Raw genomic sequence first — 19,711 nt, 5'->3', positions numbered from 1 at the left:
GAGACGCTCACATGATGAGGATAACTGTTTCATTGTGACAGACAGTAACTTTTGGCAGGGATAAAGCCGGTGGGAAGCTGCGCGAGCGGAACACAGGCGCGATTCACGTCAAGTCTGGGTGACGAATAACCCGCGAGTTACCAAATAAGGACATAAAAGCAGAGGATGTGTCTCAAAACCTTACAAGCTAAATATACAGTGAAGGTTTTCTGTCAGGTGCCACAGACGTGTTCGAATATTAAAATGTGAGACCAGCCGCACTCATTGTATATGTTAAGTGATGCTGCGGTGTTTGTTGTGTGCTCGCTAGATCTGAGAGGCGGTCATAATTTCCAGTGAAATGATGCGAGCGTCTCGAAATGAACTTCTGTTTAATGCGATGACTCGATTATTACAGAGAAAGGGGGAGCATCTGTGTGACGACAAAAAAAGAGCAACGTGCTTGAAGTCATGCAACAATCTGAATAAAACCCACGAGCGCGTGCATGTTTCATCACACACCCGCGACTACCTGAACTACACACGAGCTCTGCAAACATACACGTAATTATTGTTTTTTTAATTCTTTTGACTGGTTATTTTACAGAAATATACTGTAATTGGAGAGGTCTTAGATAAAAACCAATAACCAAGACTGCTTTATTTGATGCTTAGAATGTTTTTAATGTAAGCATGCAGTTCGTCTGTTACTGAAGAAAACAGAAACTTGCCAATGGAAATGACAGCTTGTTTTGACAAATAAAGGGATAGTTATAAAGGGATAGTTCACCCAAAAAATGAAAATTTTATCATCATTCAGGCTACTCACTGCTAACTTTCAAACATTTGTGTTCTTTCTCCTGGTTTACGCAGAAGAAGATGTTTGTAAAAATGTACACTACTATAGCATTTGTTTGTTCTATGGAAGTCGATGGTTACAGGTTTTTAGCTTTCTTCAAAAGATTTTTTTGTGTTTAACATAAGAAATAGTCTCATAAAGGTTTGGAACTACTTGAGCGTGAGTAAAAAGTAGGTACATTATAATTTTTTGTTGAACTATCCCTCTTTAAAGAAAAGTTAAATGTTTTTGCAAAAGTATTTTAAATGAAAGTTGGTCTGTGTGAATAATTAAAGATAAATGCAACTCTAACATCAAAATACTCTATGTTCCAAACGCATTAAATCAAGCAACTGAAAAAATATAACTGCTGCTACAGAACTAAAGTATTTAGTTAATTGTATATACTAGTTGTCAGTGTGGTTTATCTTAATTAGGATTAAAGTTACAGGAAATCCTGAAGGCAGTTCATTTTAACCATGAAACCACAGCTGGTTTTATGATATAGCTGAGTGATGCATAGCAAGGCCGATCCTGAGCTGATGGAGATGCACTTGTGTTTGACTTCCACATTTACAATTCGCAATTCACTTTGCACAATACTGCTGCTCAACAGTCATCTCAGCTCAGCAGACATCCGCCTCATGAAATTAACTATTTATGGTGCTTCTTGATGAAGACAAATTCTCTCAATCTGTTGCAATGCTAAAACTAGTTTTCATATTCTCTTTATTCCTTCTAGACCCTTTTGAAAATACGGATTTGTGTTTGATCGAAAAACACAAGACATAAGTTTGGTTTTGCTGTAAGAAGAGGAAGAACAGAAGACTTCGCAATAGCTTGACTTTCGCAACACAGAGCAAGATGGAGAAGATGAAAGACAGTAAGGTAGAGTCTTTCTTTTCCTCTGCCAGTGTCATTACATGCAGTGAGTGATGCATAAATGCTAAAAGGGTGAAATTAAATATCAACTTCAATAGAAATGGCACTTAAGTATTATGTTGTTTGTCATAAATGGTGTAATTATTAAATATAATTTAATTGAATAATTTTTTTCAGTGATTTAAAGATTATTTTACAGCTTCATTACTCCAGTCTTCAGTCACATGATCCTTCAGAAAATATTATTATAATATATAAAATATTATATTATAGAAATAATAATTATTGGTATTGTTATTATTATTATTAATGATATTGTTATTATTAATAATATTAATATTATTATTAACGGTAATAGTAATAAAAGCAATAATGACTGGAGTAATCATTTCATTTTCAAAATAAAATTAATAATAAAAAAACTGACCCCAAAATTTTAACCGGTAGTGTATATTATCTGCTAATTTTATGACAATTGTACATAGTGCTGTGTAAATATGACCTAATGGTTAGGGGGTTGGACTTATAATTGAAAGGTTGCAGGTTCAATTCCCGGCAGAAATTGAAGGTGGGCAGTGATTTAACTGTTTGTGTGTGTGTGTGTGTGCACTCGATTGGGTTAAAAGCAGTGGACCAATTTCGAGTATATCAAGGCTCATTTCACTTAGCATTTAGCATAAACATCAGCATGCTGATGAAAAAGCTACCCGCACTGTAAAAAAAAAACTGGGGTTAATTGAAGAACATAAAACAATTAAGTTGTTCCAAAAAAGGCTCAAAAACTGCATTGATTCAGCTTAAATAAATAGTTTGGAAAAACAAGCAAAAATATTTTTTTCTTTCTTTCTTTTGAGTTCAAGTAAGTTGGCATTACCATAATTATCTGTAAATTGGGCAAGAACTGTAGTAAATGCTCAGCAGATGAGTAATTGATGCAGATTTGAAACTGTTGTAATATGTTTGTATTAGATAAAATGCACTTTTATTATCAGTAACTTTGAGTAATGTTTATTTGTTTCACCCCTGATGAATATCATCCATGGTTTTACTACCAAAAAAGCATGTTTAATGTAAAATAATATTGATTTGAGTTTTAAATAGGATTGTTTCTCTAAGCCCTTTAATGTGTTATTTTGGTAGTTTTTAGGGAAAACTCACTTAATTTTGACTTATTATATCTCAGAACAATATGTTGTACGTGTCTAGTAAATGCTTTTTGATTTAAAATTTATATTTTAGAAATCTGAGCTAGAAACAAGACAAAACTCTATATAAGATTTGCAGTGTGGGATGGGGAAATGTTATGAAAGTGTAAAATTGTTATCATATTGCTTAAAGGGATAGTTCACCCAAAATTTACTCTATTTACTCACCTCTTTTGAGGTTCTTTCTTCTATCAAACACACAAAAATTATATTTTGAAGAAATCTGAAAACCTTCAATCATTGACATCCAAAGAAGGAAAAACAAATACTATGGAAGTCAATGGTTACAGGTTTCCAGTGTTTTTCAAAGTGAAGTTTCATGAACTAATTTCGAGAGGAGCACGTGATTTGATTGAGCACGAATGGCCGCTCATCTGTAATCAGTAATAATCCAATCAGAGTAATCCTAGTTCACTATAAATGGATCATTTTCTCCCTACTGCTCTATCTTCATTTTGGAAGAATCCCCCCTTCCACCCCATCTCCTCCTTTTCCTCCCTTTTCTAAAGGGGGAGCTCTCCTGACCTACCTGATTTCGGATATCCTGATATGCTTATTGACCGGGCGGGAGCCCTGGGCTCAAATATCTCCGAGCTCAGGGTTCTCTCCCGGGACAGCATGCCAAACCTGCTATAAATGCTAAGCATATCTAAGTGGGAACTCTTGAAATATCTTTTTGTGTTCAACAGAAGAAAGAAATTCATAAATGTTGACAGAATTTTCATTTTGGGGGAACTATCCCTTTACAAACATCACATATCGTATATTTTCCCAGAATCATGCAACCCAAATGCATTTTCAGTGATTCAGTAAGATGTGGTCTGCCGAGACACTTTACCCTTTCCATCTGATATTAGCATGCATCTGTTTTGACCACTAACCCATTTTAGGTGACTTACTAGTGAGCAAGAAAACAACCTAGAGAATCGGATGTGGAAGTATGTGAAATATCAATCCCTTGTTTTGATGAATTCTTCTAAAAAAATCTAAATCTTGAGATTTAAAAAAAAAAATCTAAAATTGAGAAATACAAGGATGTATTGTTGTGTAAGAAACTGAGATGTGCAAAGCAGGAATGAATGTTTAAGCCAAGGGTTCAGATGGCATGTTCAAACTTGATTATGAATGAACAGAATCTCAGCTGGTTTGTACTTGTTTTAGAATGGACTGATAGAAAGGAAACCCCAAAATGAGGCAATGTAAGACTGGTAATGATACAGTACATAAATATGGCTCTGTCTCTTTAAAGATCGCATGTTGACATTCATATCCGTGTTCACTGCAAGTCCTCTAGGATTCAGCCTCTGTTTGCCTGTATGTTTGTGCATGTTTGGATGTGTTTAAGTCTTTATCATAACATCAGATTAGATTGCACAAATGTCCATGCTCAGGTTAAAACATATGTCCATTTCCTTTTTGCTTTAATAGTTGAACACTTTGGTCTGCAAACCTTTTTATTTAATTTTGAGTTGCACTTTAATAGTTTCTTTTAGAATGGGGTCAAAGTTAGTAAAAAACAAACAAACAATAATTCACAGCAACAATTTAAATTTGTATTTAATTTGCTTGTACAGAATGAGTCATGTTTATTGTATTTATTTTTTATGAGGAAAAAATCCATGATTATTGTACATTTTTACTTTGATTAACCCACTACACAGACACCCACTAAAATGTCATTCTAAATTGTCAACTTAAATTATGTTGAGTATATTTAGAACGTTAGGTTAGGTTAGGTTAGGTTAGGTTAGGTTAGGTTAGGTTAGGTTATTTATACCCAAAGGTAGATTTGGTTTGGAGTCAGGAGTCCTCATTTCATAACAGTGCCATACAAAAGACATAGTGACAACAACAAATGAACATATAGACATAAAACATAAACATACAAAACACTCTAATTAAAAATAAATAAATAAAATAAATACTCTCTTCAAGTTTCTAAAACAAATGTGTTTTAAACATGAATTATATAATTAATTGTAATTTAAAATCTTCATACAGTACTTTGTCACTATCATGCCAACCAGTAGGTTTTACTTATTTGTTAACAAGGTTTTAATCATTTAAAATATACTGAAATTCCGTAAGAACACATTTTGGTTTATATATTTTAATACAAACTGATCAAAATAGGTGTGTTATTTTGTTCATAAACATTTCTGATAGACCAAAAATATTATTTCACCCTCATTTTGACGTTTGATTTTCACAAAAGGTATTTGAAACATTCAGGTAGACACTTCATCTGCATTTAATATGCTTTTACATAAAATCACTTAAAATGGCTTAGTTACTAAAAAGCTCTTCAAATCTAACAAAGGTGCCATTTAATAATATGTTTAGTACAAAAAGTAAGAGTTCAGTACATGGAAATGGCATAACTATGAGCCTGTAAAAACCTGGTTGAAAATAGTGTTATCAGAACAAAACACAGATCGTGTTTGAGGTCTGCATATGTTCAACAACCAAAGCACTGACTATTACCTTATTTTTTAATTTATCTAAGCTTATTTTAAATTTATTATGTATGTAGGACTCTTATTTTGAAAAAAGGAGAAGCAGGTAGAGCAATAAAGCCAAAACACTATAGGTTAAATATGAAGTATGATTGTTTTGCAGTTGTTTATTTTTAGAGTACATCACATGTTTGTGTAATAATTAATATGAATATTCATGACCATTCTAAATATGACCAATGGTCAAAATGTAGCTCATAAGTAAAACGACATATTTACTGAAGCTTCAAACCAATGGTAATTGTTGGAATAAAGCAGCAGATTAATTAATTAATTGCATCACTAATTTCTTTTTTGAGGTTTACCTAACATAACAGACCTAACACAATTCACATGTTTGCTTGTTTACATTTTGTAATGTACATTTATATATAGCATATTTATTGTGTATGGAGAACTTCTTATGAATTTTGGCCATTCATTTAAAAAACAGCAGCATTTTGGGGGCCCAAATAAGCAAAGGTTTTGGTTGAAAACTAAAAAGGTACTTTAAAGAAGTTGGAAACCTGTAACCACTAACATACTTGTTTTCCAATTATAAAAGTCAATGGTTACAGGTTTTCAACATTCTTCAAACTATCTTCCCTTGTGTTTAACAGAAGAAAGAAATTCAAACAGGTTTGGAACAAGTGGAGGATGAATACATGACAGCAGAAATGACACTTTTGGATGCACTATCCCTTCAAGAATAAACGGTGCAAACAGAATACAAAGAGTTAGATTGAAGTTATCCAGTAGTTACTAAGCCTTTAGTGTAGATTTTCTGGTACAGCCACACACTGGACTTTAGTTGTACCCACATTGTGAGAACTGACCTGAAAGTGTGTTTTTCTGTGTACCCGACAATCTATTCTGTCTATTATGCACCTGATAGTCTAAGGGGGATTTTTACTCTTTGATCTCTGGTCATGTTACAGTATGTCCCTCTACACAATATTTGCAGCTGACAGTCACTTCAGGTCATTATTTCTACTTTTATTCTGACATGAGAGAGAAGAGAGAAAGAGAGAAGCAGGCGTGAAGGTCTCAGTCGACAGACAGTTTCAGAACATTATTTTGGAGAGAAAAAAAATATGACCAGGTCAAATTTCAGCTCTTCTACTTTCGTATATACTCTGGGATATCACTGTATTGTGAAATCAGGATTTATGTGCCATTTAGAAATGAGTTAATCATGCCTTTTAGAGTCCAAATCAATCCTGACTGAACTATTGAGAGGGTGTGCTAAATTATTTAGCTTTAAAGTTGAAAAGAAATGTAAAATTCTGTCATCATTTACTTGTTTTCCACTTGTTCCAAAGCTATTTGAGTTTTTTTTTTCTGTTGAACACAAAGGAAGCTGCATGGAGTCAGTTACAGTCATTGACTACTATAGTATTTTTTGTTTCTATTAAGGATGGCTTTCCCCAGCTCAAACCCTGATTAAACACACCTGAACCAATTAATTATGACCTGAAGGAGCACTTGATAATTACAGACAGGTGTGTTTGGTCAGGGCTGCAACTGAAATCTGCTGGAAGTAGCTCTGCAGGAACAGGGTTGATGACACCTGCTTTAAGCTACGGTCACACCGGGCTTTGTGTGTGCGAAATTCTGTCGTACTGCGCTGCGAAAAGGGGCGGGATTAAACAAGATAATTAGACATTTAAAAAGCCAGCGATTGCTCAATGTTTTAAATTTCTGTCCAGAGAGGTCATGTTTTGATCCTCGATTGATCTCACGCAGTCAAGTGATGCGATTTCGCAGGTCAGAGTTCACCAAGCTTGAACTTTGCACCGCAGCAACATGCAAAACTTGACGCATGACCCTGCGTTTCCGGTCTGACGCATTCGCGTGCGTTTGAATGGAAGTCTATGGGAGGAAAAGTCAAGTGTGACCGCACCTTTATACTGGCTGTTTTTCAATTTGCGTTCTTCAGTGATCTTACGTCCTCGTGTAACGTCATCATCAGCTGCTAAAGTTCAGTTCCAATACTTAAGACTGCAAGAACAGAATATGCGTGAAAGTTCCCGGATGTGTTCTTGATATCGAGGACGCATCAATGCGGAAAACCTCCTCAAAGTCCCAAAAGTCATTGCGGCTGAAAAAGGAGGTGGGAAGCGTAGCAGTTCACATAGATTTATTAAATGAGTTCGGAGATATAACTTATTTATCTCAGGAGTTTTCCTAATTGAAACGGTGAAAGTAAACATTACCATGAATATCTATAACGGCATAAACACTTTAAAGGTGTTTATTTGTTGAAATTCATATTAAAGTTTGTTTTATTTGTATTATGCGTCGTATATTTGAAGCGTCTTTGTGCATAGTGTACATGTATTGAAAAGCAGAAATAACAATAAATCATTGTATGAATGCTGTAATGTTTAAATAATTTCTTGTTAAAACACGTGAAGTTCATGTGATCATCAGGAAAAACCAGGGAAGAACACAGCATCTCATTTTTCACAGGACACGTTCACTGTTCTCGCAGTCTCCTGAGTTCGTTCTTTCCAGTTAACTTGGCAAGACCGGTCTTCACAAGAACGCAAGTCCATTCTCTGCGTTCTTGGAATTAAGAAACAGCCAATATATAGCTTTGTTTGTAACAGAAGAACGTTTAAAACCTAGACCTCAAACGTGATTCCTGCAGGGCTTCAGCTCTGCACAGTTTCGCTCCAATCCTAATCAAACACAGCTGATCCAACTAATCAAGGTGTTCAAGGCTACTAGAGACTATTAAGCAGGTGTGAGTTGGAGCTGGTAGGAACTAAACTATGCAGAGCTGTGGCCCTCGAGGAATTGAGTTTGAGACCACTGGTTTAAAATCAGTTCAGTGTGGGTAAATGGTGAGGATTTTCATTTTTGGAAGTCTGGAAGGACGCAGTGTAGTGAAGATGCAGCCTTCCTAAACCAATTGTTTTGTGGATTTTGACATCAAATAACAGGTGGAACAAGAGTGTCCAACCAAACCTCAACCTTAAACAAAATCCAGAACCCTAAACATACAGGTGCTAGATCAGGTCAAGCTTCATCCATTATGTTCAGCGAGAGTGCCGTTTGCCTTCTAAGCTCCAAGGTTAGTCTATCTAAGCATTAAATGTTAGGAACCTGTGTGTTTCCCCCAGTGTATGTGAATGCCATTAAAGTTCCCATGTTTGGTGGTTCAAAACAAGTTTAAAAAATGCCAAACGATCTAATAAAAGAGAATATTGATGGAATGAGAGTCTCAACTTGTCAAAGAATCAGAGTTAAAGGTAAAAATAGCCTTCCCTTGTACTTTTATTTTATTGGTCTTTTTGAATGTGTGTTTTCAGCCATTTTGTTGTCAAATATGTGCTTTGGTTAGGTATGAAAGCTTGTGTGCAAGTGTTAGCGGAAGAGGTTTGTCTACATCCTGAATGATGTGAGAAGTTTCGAAGGAAGTTGATAAATCCATTCACCAGAGAGGAACAGAGAGGATGATTTTTTTCTTTTATTGTTTAAAGATGCAGTAAGACGTCATCAATTGAGCTATATGGAGAGTTTATTCCATTAGCTCTGAAAACACCAAAGCTTTTGATTCCACCACAACTGGGAGCCAGTAAACTTGCACTGTTTTCTCTTATCTTTTTACCGCCTTTTAATAGTATTACTTTTTGTTTAGGGGAAGCAGGTGACATTGTGCCTCATGTTCTGCGTGTCCACAGCCGTCATCGGCTCCCTGCAGTTTGGCTACAACATTGGTGTCATCAACGCACCTGATGTGGTAAATATCTTAAGTGAATAGCATGTCAATAAATTGAAAACAAACAATCACTTATCTCTGTGTCGCTGTATTGGTGATCAGAAAGTGCAGAACTTCTTCAGAAACGTGACTCTGGTGCGCACTGGAGAGCCGATGGATGATTCCACAGTAACAACACTGTGGAGCATTGCTGTGGCCATCTTCAATTTCGGAGGCATGATCGGGTCTCTCAGTGTCGGAGCTTTGGTTAACAAGCTTGGAGGGTGAGAACATTTGAAATGTCTTTTGACATGTAATGCATTTGATAAAAGATTGGATTTGACTTATCTTTTTTTCTAATGATATTTTATCTTCTCAGACGGAAGTCCATGCTGCTGTCCAACATCCTGGCTCTGATTGGTGGAGGCCTGATGGGTTTATCCAGCATATGCACTTCCTACGAGCTGCTGATTGTTGGCAGATTGGTGATCGGTGTGTTCTGTGGTCTGAGTACTGGACTGACACCCATGTATGTTGGTGAAATTGCTCCAACGGCACTGCGAGGAGCTTTTGGTACCCTTCACCAGCTCGGGGTGGTCATTGGCATCCTGGTTGCACAGGTTAGATTTTCTTTTGGATAAATGGAGTTCAAACGTTCAAGGGATAGTTTGCTCAAAAGTGATCATTCTGATTATTTACACACTTATAATTTGGCTGACCCAATACACTTCAAATTAAATCAAGAATGAACTGAAATAACTTCAACAAAATTTGGCTAAAATGAAGTTTTGAGTTTGTTTCATCAGTTCAAATCAGCTCAAAAAGCAAACTTTTTTTGTTTTTCTTTTTTTTTTGGTGTAGTTTGTTTTGGCTCTTGAACATCTTTGAGCTACCATTGGACTGTGGTGATTTTTACAATAGATGGGTATGTTCTGGAACTTTCTTTGACTTGCGATTTGATTTTGTTTCTCATATCCTCAAAGTTTAGACCGAAACAATATCCAGCATAACAACACTGCTTAAACAACATGAATACACTGGAGAGTTGAGTAGCAGAGCTGATACAGCTGTATCTGCACCTATATGGTCACTCGAGGAGAGATTTTTATGTGTATGTGTGCAGTACATATGGGTGGCATCATGGCTCAGTGGTTAGCGCTGTTGCCTCACAGCAAGAAGGTCGCTGGTTTGAGTCCTCCATTTGAGTAGAGTTTACATGTTCTCCTCATGTTCGTGTGGGTTTCTTCCGGGTGCTCCGGTTTGCCCTACAGTCCACAGTAAATTGGCAGTAGTGTATGAGTGTTTGTGAGTAAGTGTTTATGGGTGTTTCGCAGTACTGGGTTGCGGCTGAAAGGACATCCACTGTGTAAAAAAATGCTGAAATGGTTGGCGTTTCAAATATATATTACTATTTGTCTGTAAAGATGTGTCACGCTGTGGTGGGACTTCTCATCAGGTGTGCGAGAAACTGGAGAAAACAAATTTGCCAGATGTTTATGAAACTGTTTTTCGCTCTCAGCCACCATTGTGGTAGTGTTTAGGGGTTCATGCAAGCAGTAAGACCCATTTACAAGTCCAACTACTGCAACGCATTGAAGTGTTAGCTTCACTCAGCCTTTTTTAACTTCTTTTTACCCTCAAATGAAGACTGAAAAAGAGCTTTGTTTGAAGTATACCAAGGCCTTTAAAGTCTGATCACATCAATATTCCCTATATACCGCTCAGCAGATAAAAAAAGCAAGCCTAATGGATTTATACACTGCAAAGTAAAATGTAAATAGTCATAAAAGAGTCTTTTTTTGTGTGTGTGTGCTTTCTGGCAGATCTTGGGTCTGGAGTCACTGCTGGGATCTCAGACTTTGTGGCCATTGCTGCTGGCTCTGACGGCACTGCCTGCAGTAATACAGAGCATAATGCTAATCTTCTGCCTAGAGAGCCCCCGATACCTGCTGATCAGCCTGAACAAGGAGGATGAGGCCCGCCAAGGTCAGTTCGCTATGACCCCTATCAAAGACTATAGAATACACAAATGTGTTACTTGTATAGTTTTGAATGGATTTTTTATATATATATATATAAGTGGTGTTTTTAACAAGACCATACATAGTAGTATACAATACAACATAGGAAAAATGACAGTCTTAGTTTTCAAATTTTTCCAATTTACCCTAAAAAAAAAATTATGAATTAAAAACATATTCTTTGAAAGAGAAAAAATAAAAACAAAAATTTTTTTTTAATAATTTTTAAAATAATAAAAAATTGAGCAAGTTTACAATAAGAGTAAAAAAGAAAAGTTTGCATTAAGGAGTCAATATTTCTTCTTTCCAGTTATTCACTGTGTATTAGAGCTGATATCAACTAAACCAGGTGATCCTTTGATATGGTCTAAAACAGGGTTCCAGGTCTTGTAAAAAGATTTGAGAGATCCTGCAAGTAAACATCTTAACTTAAGTTTTATGCAGCTAAAGATTTTTCGGATCCACATGTCATGTGATGAAGGAAGGAAGTACCTGTTTCAATTTGATAAGAATGGTTCGTCTAGCTAAAAGAGTAGAAAAACTTATAACCTGGCAAGATGCAACTGTCAGGTCAACTCTCTCTGAAATACCAAAAAGGGCTGTCAAAGGGTTAGGGTCTAGATTTATGTCAATAGCTTTATTAAGTGTATCAAAAACACTGGACCAGAAATTTGTCAATTGAGGGCAACTCCAGAACATATGGAGTTGGTTAGCAGGAGACTGCTTACAGCGATGACATGCATCACTTCTATCAGGAAAGTATGTTTTTGCTAATTTGGGCCTTTTTTTTTTTTTCTTTTTTTTTTTTTTTTTCTAATAATGAGCTCTATGGAGCGCCTTCCATTGCATTAGGCCACATCTGGCATATATACAGGAGGACTGGACCATCTTTAAAATATCTTCTCATTGTTCTTCCGCAAAACCAACACCAAGGTCATTTTCCCAAGATTCTTTGAGATAACCGTAGGATTTACATTTAGATTTACATTTTGAAAAAAAACAAAACAATGGGGGAAAAATCTAATAGTCAATATGGCCACTCTATTGAAGGAAACCCCAAATTCATCTATCACTACTGACTGACGATTCTCTGGGGGAGGGGCTTAGTCCAGACAAATGCTTTTATGACAGTTTCTGCAGCTTTATTGTTATGGGTTGGCATACGTGCTGGAATCTCAGCAAATAGTTGCCCCCAGACAAAAACATGTTATCTAAACTTTACCACAAACCAACTACACTTAAAAACAAATGTTCTCTGGTTTTATCTGAATGAAACTTATGCACCGGACTGTCGACCCAGTTCTGACCTCATAAATTTACACCTCCACCATTCAAATGCAAAGCACATGATTGAACACGCTTGAATGTGGTTGGAAGAGACATTATTCAGAGGATGATAATGTGTAACACACGTTATTGATTTGTACACTAGTTACGTTTGACAGCATGACGTCGGATCATATCCTCCACTAATAGCCATAAAGGAAGCTAGTGTCATGATTTTGTTTACAATAAATGCACATGTGCAACTTTATTTGTTGGATTAAAAAAAACAACTATTTTTTAAAAAATTTTTAAAGTTTTTTTTTGGTGTTTTTTTTTATTTTTACTTTTTTATTTTTTTAATTTATTTATTTATTTATTTTTATTTTTATTTTTTTTATTTATTTTTTATTTTTTTCCCAATTATGAAATTTAACAGTTTTAGAGAATTTGGTGTTTCCCTATTCATTCTCCATTGTTTCAGAGGTGTGCACAGAGTGTAAATACTACTTCTGCTTCACTTCAGGACGTCTGTGCTGATAATGCTTATCTTTTTTTATTTTATTTTATTTTTTTTTTAGTGCTGACCAGTCTCCGGGGGCATACAGATGTGGAGGATGACATTCGTGAAATGAAGGATGAGGCCATGAAAATGTCCATGGAGAAGAGGGTGTCTATCCCAGAGCTGTTCCGTAACCCTGCCTACAGACAGCCCATTATTATCGCCATAATCCTGCAGCTTTCCCAACAACTGTCCGGCATTAATGCTGTGAGTCTCACAATGCACAATTCCCATAAGTCACCACACCAGTTTGTCATAAATACAGTCTTTGTGTAACATGTTGTTTTCCAAATGTTCAGATATTTTTACTGGAATACATGATCACAGAAATGCACATTAATGCTTAAGGTGTTTTCTGCAGTGCTTGTTTTAACCCTTAGTTCTTAATGGTCCTTAACATGTACAATGCTTATTTGCATGTTTTTACAATATTGACATTAACAGTTCTAATGTTAAACAACTGTGTTTCTGTTCATTTTCCAGGTCATGTATTACTCAACAGAGATTTTTAGAAACGCAGGTATCACTGAGCCGGTCTTTGCCACCATTGGAATGGGCGTAGTCAACACTGTCTTTACTGTTGTCTCTGTGAGTTGACACAGCTCAGCTAAAATAATTCAATAAAACTATTTGCAAAAAAGCCAAAATCTTTTTATTTTGCCATGTTCATTACCTTTTATAAGAGTTTACTAATATGTTTTGCCATGTGAATGGTTAGTGATGGTTTCACTGCTTTGCTCAACAGCTCTTCCTGGTGGAGAGAGCAGGGAGAAGAACGCTGCATTTGATTGGGCTGACTGGAATGACGTTCTGTGTTCTGCTCGTCACCATTTCTCTGAAACTTGTGGTGAGTGAAAAATCATTAATGCTTCTGAAAAAAAAAAGTCAATTTTTTATTAGTGATTTTATGGTGTAGTCTTGTTGTATTTGTTTCACAGGAAGCTTCAAAACCAAGAAATAAATATATATTTTTATCAGTGCACGCTCAACTTACATTTTTATGTTGAATCAAATCAACTCTACAAGTCATTTCAATTGATGAATAATATTGAAACATCAAGGTAAATTTAGTTAAACTATGAAAATAAAATTTAATTCTGATTAACTTAATATCAACTTTTTGATCATTTTTAACATGATCTATCATAGAGATTTAAATTAAACAATAATTGAATAGTTTCATATACTAAAACAAATGTTTTTGGATAATTTACTTATCCCAGGTCATTTAAATATATGTGTAATGGGGTTTATTTTCTACTGCCATTTTGGGGTATTTCTAATGCAAGTAAATGAGGCTAAAAACAACCATTTTTTTTTTTTAATGGTCCAAAGCAGTTTCAAAATCAGCATGAACAAAGCTGACACTCCTTTGTATTACATGTGAGTACTGCTTAACATGGCTTAATAATATAAAACAAAGCATATGAGCCCACAATATAAACATCTAAGGGTCATGAACTGCATTTTTAAAAACTTTAATAACATTCTCTCAGGTCCACTTATAATATTAGCGAGATATTTACATAAGAACAAAAGCAGAATTTAGAAGTAATAGGCTTCTTTTTAAAATACACCATAGATAACTGTCAATTCAATTCATGTTTATTTCCATTGTGCTTTTACAATGTAGATTGTGTCAAAGCAGCTCAACATAGAAGTTCTAGTACATTGACGCAGTGTCTGTCCAGTTTTCAGTTAAAGTTCAGTGTGGTTTAATTTTCACTGCTGAAAGTCCAAACACTGAAGAGCAAATCTATCAATGCACAACTTCACAAGGCCCATGCAAGCCAGTGGCGACAGTGGTGAGGAACAAACTTCACCAATTGACGAAGTGAAGAAGAAAAAAAAAAAAAATGCCTTGAAAGAAACCAGGATCAGTTGGGCACGACTAAATCTCCTCTGGCCAAACTTCTTGTGCAAAACTGCAGTCAAGGCGCCGGAGGCTTAAGAACCCTGGATGTCCATCATGGAGAATTGCAGGTGTGAGTAGGTCACCGGCGAGTGTTCGGGCTGGCCGACAGGATCAAAGCGGAGACTCGTATGTCACTGTGGTCTTTCAGGAATCAGTCTCATGCTCTCCGCTCCTCCATGACTGTGTCCACCTGTGTCTTGTTTAAAAGCAAAACCACAGCTAGCAAATGAATAGTGTCTTACTGATGTGGTGTATATATTAGGTTTATAAGTATAAAATAAAGTCAGTACAACAGAAGACAACATTATAACACCAGTGATTCTATGAACATTGGATGCAGTGTGGCAAAAAGCAAAAGATTTCTGATTAACTCCAAACATTCTCATTGTTCACCAAGAAGGCAGGTTAATCCACAACTTGTCACCTCGACTCATCCTACGTTTGCATCTCTCTTATATTTTCTCTTCTTCTTTATGCATGTCAATGTGTGGGGCTAAATAGGTAACGATATAAAATTCTTATTAAACTTTTCTCCCACTGCCATCAAAGAAAGCGTCAAAGATGTCAGAAGTCATTCAATTTCTGACAGTCATTTCTATTAAATGAAATTGCTATTTTGAAAAAAAAAATCTTTATCCTCCTTATACTACCAAATTCTTTAACAATAAAACAATTTCTCTTCAACTGAACTATTAAACTTGTAGAATAAAGTAAATAACAAAATTGGCAATAGATTTGTGTTAAACTTTTGTTCACTCTTTGTCTCTCCATATTTTTAGGACTCTGAAATAGAAAAGGCTAAACTGCTTGAGAACAGCACTGCCATCATTGATTCTGCATCTCAGTCAGAGGTGAGTGTGTGTGATCATTATTGAATGCCAACTTGGATGTCTTATATTATTGATTTGCATCAATTTTCTCTCGCTCCTCCCAAATGATTCAAATTCCATTTATGACTATCAGGGTATTTCAACAGTCAAAGTTCTGGCCATTCTGGCAGTGTTTGGATTTGTGGCTAGTTTTGAGATGGGACCAGGACCCATCCCATGGTTTATAGTTGCGGAATTATTCGCCCAAGGTCCACGTCCGGCAGCAATGGCTGTGGCAGGATGCTGCAATTGGACCGCCAGCTTCCTAGTTGGATTGCTTTTCCCAATACTATCAGTAAGAATTTTATAATTGACTTCAACAATATCACATTTTCAGGTACTCATGAACTAAATGTATTATTATGTCTGACTTGTTTTCTTTGCAGAAAAAGTGTGGGGCTTACGTGTTTATCATATTCCTCATCCTCCTCATTGTCTTCATCGTTTTTACCTACTTCCGTGTTCCCGAGACCAAAGGCCGGACTTTCGAGGATATTGCCAGTGGTTTTTCCACTGCCACAGACTCCAACACTGCCAACTACAAGTCCGCAGAGGGCGCCGTTTCTCTGCCAATTTCCCCATCATCAGAGAAGTTTCAGATGACTGAGCTGGCGGGACAGGAGAAAAGCTGAACAAAAGTACAGAACATGACCTATATACAGTACTCTAAACAGACGCTTACAACAGATGCAGCTAAAACATGGGCATTTGTCTAAGTTTTTAGACGCATGGAAACATGGAGGGCAATAGATATGTCAAGTTTCCATTCATTTCAATCTTCTAATATTTAGATGACTTCCCAAAAGAAGAAAAGTTTTGGGCACCTGCTGCAGTATTTAAGTCACTAAACACTGTGAAATTTAAATAATGCTTAGAGAAAAAACTGATTAACATGACTTAATATAATAAAAAAAGCATATGATCTCACAATATGAACATCTAAGGGTCATAAACTATATATATTTATTAATTTAATAACACTCTCTCAGGTCCACTTATAATATCAGCAGAGATTTACATAAAAATGATAGGCTTCTTTTAAAAATACTCCACTGATGACTGTGTCCACCTGTGTCTTGTGTAAAAGCCAAGTCACAGCTAGCAAATGAACAGTGTCTTACAGATGGGATCTGTATATTAGATTTATAAGTTAAAGATAATCAAAACAACAGATGACAACATTAAAACAACAGTGATTTCTGTCAACACTGGATTTGGCATGGGCTGGTATAAGATGCTGACGGTATGATAACCTTGGATAAAAATGATCACTATTGTGATTACTACTCTAATATATATATATATATTTTTTTTTTTTAATTGTCTGGGCAGAAAAACAACTTTTTTTTCCTTTTTAAACACAATATATTTTATTTTAAGAAACATTTCAAATAATTTGGAACCGTAAACATGTCAGGCAAAATAATTCAAATGAATTATTGACTTCTGCTGTCTTCATTTATTTCAAACACAGATATTTTTTTAACCATTTAAAACGACATTTTTGAATTTATTTTTGTCCTAAAAAAACAAACAAAAAAAGTAAATAGTAAAATCATACACATACCTTAGGAATGGTATAGCAGAAAATGTTGAAGGATTTAAAACCTTAACTTTTTCAAACCACAGTATACCTTGAAAATGGTTATCGTCCCATGTGGCAAAAAGTGACAGATTTCTGAATTACTCCAAAGTAAATCAGAAATCAAGTTCTGATTTACTCCATTTCTAATTTAATTTCCAAAATGTACTCCATTTCTTCCAGGTTTATCTACAACTTGGTGTGTTTGGATCTCTCTTACATTTACTCTTCTCCTAAATGCACAAATCAATGTGTGGGGCTGAATAGGCAAATATATAAAATTATCTTATTAAACTTTTCTCATAATTATACCCACCGCCATCAAAGACGTCAAAAGTCAATCAATTTCAATGCGAGTTGGCGGCATTCTCCAGCGAGAATGAATTGGTCAGTGTGTGCATCAAGAGAGTTGAAATCAGGTCAACTCTCCTTTATGGTAATGAGCTATGACATGGTGTGTCAGCAACCAATCGGAATGTAGAAGTCCACTGCTTGAAAGGATTCCAGAGAATGCAGTTCTGTAAACTGGTTCCATCCACATTAATTGCCAAACAAAATAAAGCAGACAGTGATTATTGCTGTGGCAGGTTTCCCAGTTTCTAATGTAGCTTTGCACAAATTATAATTAATATTAGGACCAAAACATCAGACTAGCACTTAAACATGAACACAAAAGCCTCATCACACAAATGGCTTTTAATTCCTTTATTTTGTTAGAAAACATTTAAAAATGCTCTCGCCTGAAATGACGTAAACGCATCAAACAGGCCATGCTTTCAAGCTGTTTTTGGCCTAATGAGGAAGCAACATGTCAAACAATCATCGAAGTTTCATCAAGACAAATGATTTAAGCAGTTTTAATGGTTTTCTTCGGGAAAATGTGTATTGGACAAACCTGTTTACTTGTATATAGTTTTAAATCAACGATTACAACGAAAAAAGTGTTACATTTTCATATTATTCTTTGTCACTGCATTAATACTGATACAAATATAGCATAACAATAGCAATCAATAGTCGAAAGCCTTGTTTTGCCCTCCATGTGACGTTAAATGAAAACTATAAATTACAAAGGAAAAAGCTTGGAGTATTTATTTAGTAGGTAATAAAATTGTTGCACATCAGTGTTTTGACATCAAAATGTTACTGTGCTAGTGTTACGGACAGCAGCTGCTGTAATAATAATAATATTAATAATAATAATAATCACATTTCTATTGTCGATTCACTGGCTTTTTTCCCTTATAGTTCGGGTTGAAAACTGTACAAACTACTGAGGTCAGTCAGCAACTTTTGTTATTGAATGCCTTTTCACTATTGGAAGTTATATTGTCATTATGAACACAGTGAAAGAACTCGTTTGTTCTGTTACATGTGGTTGTGCACATCTATGATAGATTGCTGAATGTTGAGTTTGATATGGAGTTTTAAGATCAATTCTACTGAGCACTAAGCACTTGTCCATAATCATGTGGAATGTTAAACTGATTGCTATGACTTGTTTAAATGAATAATTAGTCTGTATTGTCTAAAGACTCAAGTCATACTGAATTTAATTTACGGAAGCTAATCAGTCTTGCTGATGTCCTTTCACACCGCTGTCCTTTTAGACTCCCGTTGTGCTTTTGTGGCTACAATTCAGGCCGTTAGCATCTGTAATTTTGTGTGAAGCAGCTCACATGGTCAGTCAGGAATTTGATTGTTGACTTAAAATGATTTATAATTTTGCTGTTTAATTTAGATTTTTAACTCTGCGTTTTTTGTTGTTGTTGTTGTTTTTGGTCATACTAATTTTTTTAATTCATGCATTTAGGCCAAAAGCACTGTGTGATATGCAAGTGCCTAATTGGAGTGATTCATCAACACACATTTCTCATTGAGCACACAGAAATATAACAAAGTTTACTGTAAAAGTATGGTTGTACTGTCTAAATATGTATTGTTTGTTTACAATTATTTTTATATATTTTTTGCACTCTCATGACTGAAATACCATGTTTTTTTGTACGCACCAAAGATGTCTCTTTTTGAAAGATTGTTTTGTATTTATATTTGGATATTTTATATTTATGGCAATTATCATTTTAAAAATGTTTTACAGCATTTCACATTTGCTTATTAGTATTTGTAATACCATGAGCACTTGGATACATATTTATTTTTGTCAGATTAACCAGATTAAAATATTCTCATTGAACGTGATTTGATTTGACATGTTTCTTACTGTTTGCTAAATACCTCTGCATGTTTTTAATGAGAACTGTCATGTGTATGACAGGCCTGTTCCTCATCATGACACTTTGTATCATCCAGAAATGTCATGTTTCATATATTGCATTTTAAGAGTTTAACAGATTTAAGAGAGGCTATTAAATTATTTAGACTAAATATTTA

General features: G+C 35.3%; 1 protein-coding gene across 1 annotated transcript; it reads left to right on the top strand.

The window, feature by feature from the left end:
• Window positions 1-337: 337 nt before the first annotated feature.
• On the top strand, window positions 338-19,489 carry slc2a3b (solute carrier family 2 member 3b). The gene is made up of 12 exons (XM_056475234.1): window positions 338-543; window positions 1,560-1,705; window positions 9,046-9,147; window positions 9,229-9,389; window positions 9,485-9,725; window positions 10,929-11,091; window positions 12,971-13,158; window positions 13,435-13,539; window positions 13,697-13,798; window positions 15,646-15,717; window positions 15,830-16,030; window positions 16,122-19,489. The coding sequence occupies exons 2-12, from the start codon at window positions 1,682-1,684 to the stop codon at window positions 16,365-16,367; spliced, it is 1,605 nt and encodes a 534-aa protein (XP_056331209.1). The 5' UTR covers window positions 338-543; window positions 1,560-1,681; the 3' UTR covers window positions 16,368-19,489.
• The last annotated feature ends 222 nt before the right edge of the window (window positions 19,490-19,711 follow it).

This window comes from Danio aesculapii, chromosome 16 (genome assembly GCF_903798145.1).
Source record: "Danio aesculapii chromosome 16, fDanAes4.1, whole genome shotgun sequence".
NCBI classification, from domain to species: Eukaryota; Metazoa; Chordata; class Actinopteri; order Cypriniformes; family Danionidae; genus Danio; species Danio aesculapii.
The sequence above is the reverse complement of the archived record's forward strand: the minus strand, read 5'-3'. Positions and strand labels throughout refer to the sequence as shown.

Bases quoted from the DNA above. Each gene is read 5' to 3' on its own strand.
- slc2a3b (XM_056475234.1), top strand. From the start codon at position 1,682: ATGGAGAAGATGAAAGACAGTAAG. The intron at 1,706-9,045 runs GTAGAGTCTTTC...CTTTTTGTTTAG, and splicing joins AGAAGATGAAAGACAGTAAG to GGGAAGCAGGTGACATTGTG. The intron at 13,799-15,645 runs GTGAGTGAAAAA...CCATATTTTTAG, and splicing joins CCATTTCTCTGAAACTTGTG to GACTCTGAAATAGAAAAGGC.